This window comes from Scyliorhinus canicula, chromosome 3, assembly GCF_902713615.1.
Source record: "Scyliorhinus canicula chromosome 3, sScyCan1.1, whole genome shotgun sequence".
In the NCBI taxonomy this organism is placed as follows: domain Eukaryota; kingdom Metazoa; phylum Chordata; class Chondrichthyes; order Carcharhiniformes; family Scyliorhinidae; genus Scyliorhinus; species Scyliorhinus canicula.
In genome coordinates, this window is record NC_052148.1 from 237,005,682 (window position 1) to 237,018,145 (window position 12,464).

The 12,464-nt window shown below is 47.5% G+C and overlaps 1 protein-coding gene across 1 annotated transcript in view; it reads left to right on the forward strand.

Moving 5' to 3' along the window:
- Positions 1–6,436: 6,436 nt before the first annotated feature.
- The window catches only part of LOC119963763 (probable protein S-acyltransferase 23), a 97,308-nt gene continuing 91,280 nt past the window's right edge, over positions 6,437–12,464 (forward strand). The window contains exons 1-2 of the mRNA XM_038793058.1: positions 6,437–6,657; positions 7,076–7,482. Coding sequence (XP_038648986.1) covers positions 6,515–6,657; positions 7,076–7,482 — 550 coding nt within the window. The 5' untranslated portion in view covers positions 6,437–6,514. The remainder of the gene's footprint in view (positions 6,658–7,075; positions 7,483–12,464) is intronic.

Consider the following 12,464-nt stretch of genomic DNA (forward strand, 5'->3'; position numbering starts at 1 on the left):
CTCCTTCCACATCCAGAAGCAGCAATCGCTCCAACAGGGCATACCTCAGTAGCCTGGGGAACTCTTTCCAAACCTTCCACGCAAAGTCCCTCACCTGCAAGTATCTAAATTCACTTCCTCTCGGGAGCTCTGCCCCCTCCTTCAGTTCCTCTACATTGGGAAACCTCTCTTCCAGGTACAGATCCCTTACCTTGACCAGCCCCACTTCTCTCCACTTCCTATACACACCGCCTGCCCTCTCCAGCTCTAATCTGTGGTTTCGCGTAGCCTGAAGTGCCTCCTCAGTTGGTTCCAGACCTTCACTGTGGACTGTACACTGGACTCTCTGTGTATTTCCTTGGCGCCAGTGGCAACATTGCCGTCACCATAGCCCTGAGACTGGACCCCCTACAGGATTCTTCTTCCATCCTAACCCATTTTGCCCCTTCTCCTTCCCACCGTCACCTGTCCTTCTCCACATTAGCAGCTGATATTAATGCAGCAGGTTTGGCAATGCTAACCCTTCTGCCTCTGTCTCTGTAACAGGGTCCTCTTAACCCTTGATCCCTTCTCTGCCCACAAAAAGTCTGAGATAATCGTATCCAGTTTCCGGAAAAAGGCTGTTGGTAACAAATTGGAAGCATCTGGAACACGGATAGAAACCTCGGCAAAACATTCATCTTCACCACTTGGACCCTCCCTACCAGACTCAGGTGCAGCGTGTCCCACTTCTTCAGATCCTCCCTGACCTCCTCCACCAGCTTTGTTAGATTCGACTTTGCAGCATCGCACACTCTTTTGCTATCTGAATCCCCAAATATTTAAGTATCTCTGGCCACCTTGAATGGTAACTTAAATATTTTGGGGATTCAGATAGCAAAAGAGCCTTCTCCGCATCCATGAACACCACTACCTCCAGTACCCAACCTCTTGACAGAGTCATGATCATATTTAACCTCCTCCTTATATTACTAGAGAGCTGCCTGCCCTTTATGGAGCCTGTCTGGTCCACCGTGACCACTGGGACACAGCCTCCGTCCTCCCCGCCACCAACTTAACCAGCACTTTCACATATGTATTTAATAGCAATATGGGCCTCCAAGACCCACATTCCAATGGGTCCTTCCCCTTCTTTGTTATCAATGTTATTGTTGTCTGTGTCATTGTCTCCCCCTTCTCTAACGCCTCATTGAATGCCCCCAAGAGATGCGGTGCCAGGTCCATCGTAAACTCCTTATAAAATTCCACCAGGTAGCCATTGGACCCTGGGGCCTTCCCCGGCTTCATACCCCATATACTGTCCAATACCTCCCTCAGTCCCAAAGGCTCCTCTAACACTTTCCTCTTCTCTTCCTTCAACTGTGGAAACTCCATCCCATCTAAAAGCCGCCCCATGTCACTTCTTCAACCCCCAACCCTGGTTTGTCCTGTACAGTTCCTTATAGTAATCCCAAAACACCTTGTTTATCTTCACTGGCTCTGTCACCACCTCCCCTGTCTCTGTCCGTATCCTCAATATTTACCTGGACGCAGCCTGCCTCTGTAGTTGATATGTGAACACTCGACTCGCCTTCTCCCCATGCTCGTACTGCATCCCCCTTGCCTTGCGCAGCTGCCCCACCGCCCTCCCTGTCGCCAACCTATCAAACTTCCTCTGCAACTTTTTCCTTCTCGCCAATCCTTCCATGGTGGATGTCCTGAATATTCCCTAACTACTTCAACTATCATTAAGCACTCATACTCCTCATAGTCTTTAATCACCGACTGCACCAATTACAGAACCCTCTATCTATCAACAACCCCGAATTGAGCCTCCATCCCGGCCTCTGCTCCCGTCCCGATCTAAGCCGAATCTCCAGCCAGTGGGGCGCATGGTCTGAAATTATTATCCCTGCGTCCTCTGCCCCTCCACCCCGAGCAAGACCACCCGGCTCACCACAAAAAAATCAATTCTTGAATACACCCTATAAACATGTGAGAAAAAGGAGTGCACCCTTCCCTCTGGGTTCTTAAAGCACTAACGGGTCCACCATACCCACCTTTTCCATGAACCCTCCCAGCTCCTTTGCAATTCGTATCCTACTCATCGACATGGGGTTCGACCTAACTACCCTCGGCTCTAAAACACAATTAAAATCTCCTCCCATAATCAACTGGTGCATGACCAAGTCGGGGATTGCTGCCATAAAACCAACGTCATCCCAAATTGTTTTTTTATACATTCACCAATACCACCGGCATCCCCTCACCATCACATAACCCCACCCGGATCCCTCACTTCCTTCGTATTGACAAACCCCGTTTTCTTGCTCATCAAGATGGTCACCTCCCACGACGTTAAGTCAAACCCCGAGTGGAATACCTGACCCACCGATCCCTTTCTCAACCTAACCTGGTCCTTCACGCAGAGGTGTGTCTCCTGCAGAAAGACCAGCTCTGCTTTTAAACACCTGAGGTGTGCAAAAACCCAAGATCTTTCCACCGGTCCATTGAGCCCTCACACGTTCCTTGTTATAAGCCTTACCGGGGGCTTGCGTCTCCATTCCCCTCTACTGTCAGCCATCCTCCCCTTCCGGTTCCACCCCCTCTGATTTCACTCTGTACTGGGCCCATCCAAGATGGCCCCCTTCTCCGCCCCTGACCATGCTTCCTCGCCAACCCTGCCACATCGTATCTCCTTCCATTCCACCCCCCCCCCCCCCCCCCCCTCCCTCTCCCAACGCCTTTTCCCTCTTCGGCCATTTCTCGCGGCCATCTCCTCTACCTCACTTCCGTTCATCAGCATTACGTGCCAGCGTGGCAACTCCTGCCCAAAGGACCTACTGACCCCCCCACCCCTCCCTCACCCTCACCTCTTTGTTATGTGTAGAAGGTTCCCCGCGTCCCTCCCCCTCCCCCATCCACACAAAAACACATCTCAGACCACAGGTCACCTCCCTCAAAGACAAACAAAATAGAAAAACACCGCCACAGGCAATAGGATTTGGGGGGTGGGGAGGGGGGGGGGGGGGGGGGGGGGGGGCTGAACCCCCTTAAAAACCTTTCACCCCTGCTATCTATTGTCGACCCAACAGAAAACAGAACTATCCTCCACCTGGGAGGAAAGGAACCCCCTCCTTCCTCCAACCCCACTCTACCCGTCTCTCCCAAAGTTCTCCCCCAGATTTTCCTCCTTGAAAAAGTCATTGGCCACTTGTGGGGTCTCAAAGTAATCCTGCCCTCAGAAGTTAATCCGACCCTCATAAATTGCCCATATTTTCGCCGGGGGTTGAGCACCCCAAGCCTGATCTGCCGTTGATAAAGCACCACCTTAGCCCTGTTGAATCCAGCACGCCATTTTGCCAGTTCAGCTTCAGTGTCCTGCTATATTCGGACTTTGTTCTCCTCCCATTCGCAGTTCCGCTCCTCTGACCCACTGCAGGATTTTCTCTTTCTCCACAAACTTGTGGAGTCTTACGATCGCCTCCCGCAGCGGCTCCCCAGCTCTCAAGTTATGCCTCACAGACCTGTGCGCTCTATCCACCTCAGGGGCTTTGTCCAGCACAGCCTCCGCCACCAAACCTGCCTACATCCTCGAGACATAGCTCGTGACATTCGTGTCTTCCATTCTTTGAGGCAGGCCGACTATTCGCAAATTCTGCCTTCTCGACCCGTTTTCCTGTTCCTCCAGCTCTGCTCTCAGCATCTTGCAAAAGTCTCCTCAGAGTCCCACCCCCTCCTCCAATACCACCACTCGATCCCTGATGTCCGAAACCACCCTCCCGATCTCTCGGATCTCCAACTCCTGTGCCTCCAGACACTTTTCCAGCCTTTCCAACAAGCCTTCATGGGTGCCACAGCTCATTTGATGGCCTTCGATCTGTCCTCCAGCACCTCCATCCTCTGCTGACGGAACTCTTCCCCAATAAAGGCCATCAAATGTTCCATCTGGGGCCTTCGAACTTATACAGACCCTTCCCCTTCCTCCATCTTTCCAATAGCTACTGCATCATAGGTTTCTTCCAACTCCTTGGCCAGATCCTTCACTTTCTTCTGCCAGGTTTGGTAACCAGCAGATATGCCACACCCGGGGGGGAACTTCTCCTCCAACCTTAAGCTACACTTTTCCATCTAAGTTACTCCTGATTTGAGGTAAAAAGAGCTCTTCTCTATGCCTTCAAACAGGAGCTGCCCTGTGTGCAACCACTCACACCATGGCCGCCACCTAAAGTCACCACTTCCCTTCTCACCAACCAGGGCCCCAAATGCTCCTTGCGTGTGAAACAGCTTTCAGTGTATTGTTTGCTCCTTATGATGCTTGTATGTTGTGCAAACCAAATGCAGATTGGGTGATCATTTTGTTGAACATCTCCATTCATTCTGCAAGCCCGACTCTGAACTTTTTGTAGCTTGTCATGGTAAATCTCTAACCCTATCTGGCTTCAGTTCTTACACTGTTCCAATAATAATAATCTTTATTGTCACAAGTAGGCTTACATTAACACTGCAATGAAGTTACTGTGAAAAGCCCCTAGTCGCCACATTCTGGCGCCTGTTCGGGTACACTGAGGGAGAATTCAGTATGTCCAAATTACCTAACAGCACGTCTTTCGGGACCTGTGGGAGAAAACTGGAGCAGCCGGGGGAACCCATGCAGACACCGGGAGAACGTGCAGACTCCGCACAGACAGTGACCCAAACCAGTAATCGAGCCCGGGACCCTGGCACTGTGAAGCAACAGTGCTAACCGTGCCACCCACAAAGTGCAACGAAAGCTCGAGGAACAGCATCTCCTCTTTCAATTAGACACTTCTGCCTTCTGGACTCAACTTCCAGTTCAAAATAACTTCAGGTCATAACCACTGCTCCTATATTTTTCAGACAGCTAGTGTTGGATTCTGCTGTTGCCATTTACACCACCTGCAGTTTCTTTACTTTACCATCCCCTCTTGCTTTTCACCATCATCCATCCCTTCTGTCATTTAATCAACCCCACCTTCCCTTTTGTTTTCTCCCACTCCCTCTTTCCCTGCCTTTGCGCTTGCTTATAACCTGTTTGTAATTCATTATACCCCAAGGCATTTTAAATGACTGCACTACACCCACCTGCTTTGTAGTTGAGAACCTTTCTATAGTACTGAATTTAAAACTCCTGTTTTAAAGGGAAGGATATTGAGATAGACAGCTTGAAACAAGATAGGGGACAGGATTCTCCCCCTTCCCGACGCCGATTTTGTAATCGCCGATCGGGCGGAGAATCCCTTTTTACGGCTCGTTCCCCTCTGAAATGACATAGTCGCTGCACTTGCCACACGCCGTTGGGACAATCTTAGGACATCACCTGAAGCCCCCCCCCCCCTCAATGCTCTGCCCCCGATGGGCCAAGTTCACAATGGCACTGGGGACGTATGGTCCCAGACATGTGGGAACCCAGTATGGTGGCTGTGGACTGTAGCCAGCAGCGCCAGTTGGCTGGCAGCCATGCTGCTGGCCGGGGGATCTTCGGCGAGGGCTGGGGGGACTGGTGGGGGGTGGTTAGGGGGTTTCCTGGGGGGCACTATCTGGCAGGTTGGGTCCACGCCGACCGCGGCATGTTGTACAGCGTGACTGCTGCTGGTCGTCGCCGTGCGTATGCATGGCCACGGACCCGGCAATTCTCCGGCTGTTTATTTCAGGGAGGCCGGGTATTTTACGTGGCGTAGCTACTAGCCCCCACCGGTTACAGCATCGGTGAGGGGGCAGAGCCGGTTCTTTTCCACATAAAACGCCACGGATCCTCCCTACTTAGCCTCAGAATTGGAGAATCTGGCACAGGCTTATGCTAGATGGTTTATGAGCAGGACAACAGCGCCACAGACTTGATTGGCTGGATGTGCTGTTTCTTGACTTTCTACAGATCTGTAAAATAGAGTGCACGTGAGTTGGGACCAGCTCTTTGCCCTGTGGGTGGGAGCTCAGAGGGCTTTGCCCTGTGGGTGGGAGCTCGTGTCACCAGCAGAGGGCATTGCCCTGTGGCTGGGAGCCCAGAGGGCTTTGCCCTGTGGGTGGGAACTCGTGTCACCAGCAGAAGGTGCCCTGTGGGTGGGAGCTCGTGTCACCAGCAGAGGGTGCCCTGTGGGTGGGAGCTCGTGTCACCAGCAGAGGGCTTTACCCTGTGGGTGGGAGCTCGTGTCACCAGCAGAGGGCTTCGCCCTGTGGGTGAGAGCTCACCAGCAGAGGGCGGCTCCAGTTATTGTCTCCAGATTTCCACTGCCACAAATAGTTCTACGCGAGTATTTGCCCATATTAATTTAAACACATTGCCACACAGCCTTTGTCAAGGATTTAGGGCAGTACTTCGGCGATAGTCCGCTTTGTAATTATATTGTGTGCCCTGGCCGGCTGTCCGAGTGTCTTTGCAGAGTAATGAATGGGTGGGGACAGTGGCACTTTGGACTCTTTAGTAAACGACACTGGTCACACAGATGGAGCTGGACTGTGACTGCAGGAGGGGGAGGAGCCGGCCCGAGTACTTCATGTCCCACTCAGTGAGTGCACAACTAGGACAAGTTTAGCGATGGTGGCGGCTCTTTCCTCTCAGCCCAGTCTCGGATCCAGACAGCAAGTACCCCGGAGAGGCGGCAGAGGTAAACTTGCTGGAGGGGATCAAAGACTGGGGCATGGAAACTGGCAGCACATAGTCCCTGCTCTGATAACGGGGTGAGTGATGCAAGACATCGCATTTCTCGATGTACTTCTCCTGCTTTTATCCCTCCCCATTTCCCAATCCCTTCCCCCCCTTTCCCAGTGTGTTTATATTTGACTTTTTTCTTGCTGTCACCGGAACCACGGCAGTCCTTTTATATGTGTCATTCGTATATTTAATGATAACGCTTTGTCGTTGCATTTAGAGAAAGCGCAAGTTGATTCGAAAACTTTCTTTTTAAATAAACCAGGTCATTTTGAAATGTTTAATGAAGAAAGTGAAGTTTCATGCAAGTCATGGCAGAATTAAAACTTAATTCCCCGCATTGATTTCCCTTCATTAATACAGCAATAATTAGTGTTAGAATCATTGTACGAATTGCATAAGTTATTCTTATTAAAAATACTGCCTGTTACTTTTTTTTCTCTGTAGAAACCTGGCAGAAGTGCAAACGCTGGTAGAGACTGGAGGTGAAGAGCGTCTGTGTCAGTACGATGAGAAAGGACACACTCTTGTGCATTGGGTGGCTCTCACTGGGTCCACAGCTCTCCTCAGATACCTATTAGACTTGAGGCTCCCTGTCAATCTGCCCAGCCGCTCTGAAGCGGCTCAGCGACCCATTCACTGGGCAGCAGTGAAAGGCCAGATCATGGTCATAGACATCCTACTGCAGGCTGGAGTTTCAGTGGATGAGATGGATAAGAGAGGATGCACTCCTTTCATAATAGCTTCACAATACGGACACATTTCCCTCTGTTGTTACCTGATGGGGAAAGGAGCCAGACTGCAAGCATGTGACAGTGAAGGTGACAATGCATTGCACTGGGCAGCATTTAAAGGTGAGGTTTAACAATTTTGTTTCTGCGATATGAATGGGTACATTTTTTGAGGTCTTCCTTTGTGGATAAGAGATCGATTGTACTCTAGAGATAAATTATTACATAGTAGACATGCACGTCTATAATGAATAATTTCGCATTATACCCCGCAGGGGGGGGTTGTTGGGTTATGGGTATAGGGTGGATACTCGGGTTTGAGTAGGGTGATCATGGCTCGGCACAGCGTCGAGGGCCGAGGGGCCTGTTCTGTGCTGTACTGTTCTATGTTCTATGTTCTAATTTAGAAAATGTTCACGAAGAGCCAATCAGATAGGATATCCATGCTACCAGCAGGGACCCTGGGTTAGATTTTCTGCCCATTCATAAAAAGCAGTAATCTATTTTGTCTGACCATGATCAGTCAGCTGTGAACCTGCCTCCATTTTCTTTACCTAATATATTACAATATAATCTTTTTGCAACCATTTAGATTTATTGCTCACTTTTTAAATCTTAGATTAGAGGTAATTTAGATTAAAAGTGGGGCACCGTGGTTAGCATTGCTGTCTCGCTGCTCCAGAGACCCAGGTTCAATTCCAGCCCTGGGGGACTGTCTGAGTGGAGTTTGTATGTTTTGCCCGTGTATGCATGGGTTTCTTCCGGGTGCTACAGTTTCCTCCCACAGTCCAAAGATGTGCAGTGTAGGAGGATTGGCCATGTTAACCTGCCCCTTAGTGTCTAACAATTAGGTGGGGTTATGGGGACAAGGCAGTGGAGTGGCCTACATAGCGTGCTCTTTCAGAGGGTCGGTGCAGACTCAATGGGCACAATGTAGGGATTTGATGATTCTATGAAGAGTATCTCTTTTTGAGGCAGAAGTTCTTTTCACACAGGCTACCTTGTAAAGAACAACTACCACAAGTCTTCAATCTATGTACTTGTTATGATTTAAGAGCATACAAAACTGGATTGGTGGAAAATGGCATCGTGTTCACTGTCATATAAACAAGATCATGACTTCCCATTCTAATACTTGCTAGACCAAGAATGGTATTGACTGCAGAGATCTGTCAGCAAATTACTCGCATCATTTCAAGGCAAGGGATGTGTGCCTTGGAATAAATTTGGAAAGAAAGATAGAAAATAGATTCCAAAGTGCAGCCTCTAAGCTAAAATCAGCAGCAGGTTCTGATTTCCATAGAATCCCTACAGTGCAGAAGGAGGCCATTAATCCCATTGAGTCTGCACCGACCATCCAAAAGAGCACTCTATCTAGGCCCCCTCCCCGACACGTTGAGACACTGCATTGACTGTAAATGCATGTCCCACAAGACAAACAACCTGCATTGGACAGATAGCAGCTCATCTGAAAAAAATCCGCATTCTTTCCAACAACAAATGTTGCTTGTTTTCAGAGATTTAATAATACCTTTTTGTAACCATGTATCATGGAGCAGCACAGTAGCACTGTGGTTAGCACGGTTGCTTCACAACGCCAGGGTCCTGAATTCGATTCCCGGCTAGGGTCACTGTCTTTGCGGAGTCTGCACGTTCTCCCCGTGCCCGCGTAGGTTTCCTCCAGGTGCTCCGGTTTCCTCCCATAAGTCCCGAAAGACGTGCTTGTTAGGTGAATTGGACATTCTGAATTCTCCCTCTGTGTACCCGAACAGGCGCCAGAGTGTAACGACAGGGGGATTTTCACAATAACTTCATTGCTGTGTTAATGTAAGCCTACTTGTGACACTAATAAAGATTATTATTATCATCAGAAACGTTCTTGTTTGTTTGTAAACAGTTTATTAACAAATATTAATAAACTGCAAATACGTAATTTTTATCCACAGCTTCTTCTCACACACTTATACTGACCAGGTCAGTTTACTGTAGCAGGGCCTGGGAAAGTGAATTACTTTGGGCGTCTGAGTCACACACTGGCTTGTTTGACTTTTTTTAATGTTGGTGCGTTTTTGTTGGCAAACAATATATGATTTACACAATTTTTTAAAAAGATAAAACTTCTTAATTCTAATTCAATCATTATCTACAATGCTTCTATAGACCATGCCCAGTGTATTTGTATTACACAATTCTAATTATTTGCCTTTCAAATCACAGAATTAAACCTGTCAAAATGATTGAATTTCAACTAAGAGACTCAATACTGTAATGGATCCCGTAATAGAAACTAATTTTTAGGTGTTAAAAATGTTTAATCGTTTGCTAGCTGTGAAGATGTTGCATTCAATTAGTTTGTACATACTTCAACGACAGTCATTCTGCAGCTGTGGTGTAGGTGCAAAGTGAAACTGGTTCGCGCCAATGCTCCAAATTTCTACTTTCTGTTATGTGGAGGCCAACAATATAGAACCATCCAGTGTAGTACAAATTAACAATAATTCTGCAGTGTTGAATGAAGAAAATAAAACTGGCATGTCTGGGGAAATTTTTTAAATTCCCACTGTATATTGGTGGGTCCTATTTTATTTCTTTTCCTCGTGGCAATTAGGTTCTCGGTGTCGGTGCGGCACAGTGGCACAGTGGTTAGCACTGCTGCATATGGCGCTGAGGACAGGGGTTCGTTCCCGACCTCGGGTCGCTGTCTGTGTGGAGTTTGCACATTCTCCCTGTGTCTGCGTGGGTTTCACCCCCACAACCCAAAGATGTGCAGGTTAGGTAGATTGGCCACACTAAATTGCCCTTAATTGGAAAAAAATAATTGGGTACTCTAAATTTATTTTTTAAAAGGTTTTCAGCGTCAATGGTCACCATATTTCACCTTCACCACCATTTCTGGTATTAATAATTATCTTAACAGTTACACCCCTATTTGAGGGTTTTGTAATAAGATGGGGAAAAGAGGAAGGACCAATGAAGGAATGTTAAACAGGCCAGACTGCAGGAGGGATTCTCTGCATCCATGCTTCAGTGTACACACAACAATTACTGCATAGGTGAGCGTGCACTGCTTTGGCAGTGATCATATTGTTTAAAGAAAGTTGAGGCAGCATATCCAATGACATCACTAAAATATGGGAATGCCTGACAAGCTACTTTTGGGTGGAAGAAATTCAAGCACAGTACATTACACTGTCATTCATGTTGCATGAAGGAAAGCATGACAAGGCAATCATTAGCTAATATGTACCTTGCTTGACTGAACCCACCGACATATTATCAACCATGTCTTCAGTGTCCAGCAATGACCATGTAGAATTGTCTTCACAAGTCAGTAGAGAGCCAGTTGAAGAATTCTGCAATCTACTGCAAGGACAATTGTTGATACCATGTTGCATAGTACTGACATAACCAGTGACACTAACAAGCAGCTGCATCCTGAAATTTGGCTCCATTCCTTCCAGGCATGCTGTAATTCAGACCCACCCATGGAGATAATGCATGGAGTTCCACAGAGGGCAACCTTCTTTACCCTTTAGCCTTACTTCACACAGCACTTCCCCCACTTCAGTAGCCATCAAATATGCATAGCGTACTGGACTGCACCCCCATTTTCTTGTACACTGATGCCGGCATCTTGCTATCCCTTCATTTTTGTTTTTCCCATTTTAGTATATTCTCTACTTGGATAGTTCATACTGAGGAACATCTGCAGTGGCAAATGGACAGACTCTCACACCTGTAAAGAGTTTGGTTTCATCTTCAGCCATCAAACAGACAATGTCATAGTCCAGAATGTTGTAATAGCATCATCTGTCAGCATTGACAATGTGACGATGGTGGTTATTGATAGCTTCACATATCTGGGCTCCACAATACCAGTAATGTCATTTGATGCTGAAGTCCAACACATATATCGCAAAGTCTGCAGCTGTTATATTCAAGCTGAGTAAGTGAGTGTGGAAAAGCAGCAACCTGACTGAGAACACAAACTGCAAATCAACCAAGTCTGCATTCTCAGCTGACTCCGCTACAGTGGTGAGGCCCAAAAAACATATGCTAGGCAAGAGAAAATGCTGAACAGTTTCCACCTTCACTGTCTCAGACCTGTCCTCAGCATCTCTTGGCTGGACAAGGTCACCAATTCTGAGGTTCTGGGACTTGCCAATTCCATTAGCCTATGATCATTGCTGAGCCAACAATGTCCATGCTTGGACATTGGTAGCACCTGATATTCGGACCAATATCAATCTCCCAACCAATGCTATTAAACAGTTTATTTGGTAATTTATCTCAATACTACTTGTGGGGGCTTGCTTTGCGCATTTGAATACCACATAGTATTTCACTTCAGGTCATGAAAGGTGCTTTATAAATGCACGCTATTTTTACCCCCACAAAGTACATCCAACAGAGAAGCATAGTTAAAGGACATCTTTTGGAAATCTTTTGATCAGATCTTTTGATCGGATAGCACTGTTGCTTCACAGCTACAGGGTCCCAGGTTCATTTCCCTGCTGGGTCACTATCTGTGTGGAGTCTGCACGTTCTCCCCGTGCCTGCGTGGGTTTTCTCTGGCTGCTCCAGTTTCCCCCCACAGTCCAAAGATGTGTAGGTTAGGTGGATTGGCCATGCTAAATTGCCGTTAGTGCCCAGAAGAAAAGGTTAGGTGGGGTTACTGGGTTATGGGGATAGGATGGAGGTATGGGCTTAAGTGGAGTGCTCTTTCCAAGGGCCGGTGCAGACTCAGTGGGCCGAATGGCCTTCTTCTGCATTGTAAATTCTATGATCAAACAAGGTAAGCCATTCAACTGCGCATAGATTTTTAATTAATTTCATTTGTGCCGTTGTTTTTATTCTATAATGAACAGTTTACAATGTGGACAATAATAATAGACATTATTGTAAAAATGTAGGTAATGGGATGAAGACTTTTCTGGTAAAGAGTGCAAAAAAGGATTAGCTGGGTGCTGAGCTAATTTGACACACCAGTTTGAAAGTTTGATTTTGGCACTCCACTCCTAATTATTGATCACCTAAAATAGACACCTGTTGATTAAGCACTCAAGTGCTGATGAAGTAACATATGTGGGCGCCATGCACTCACT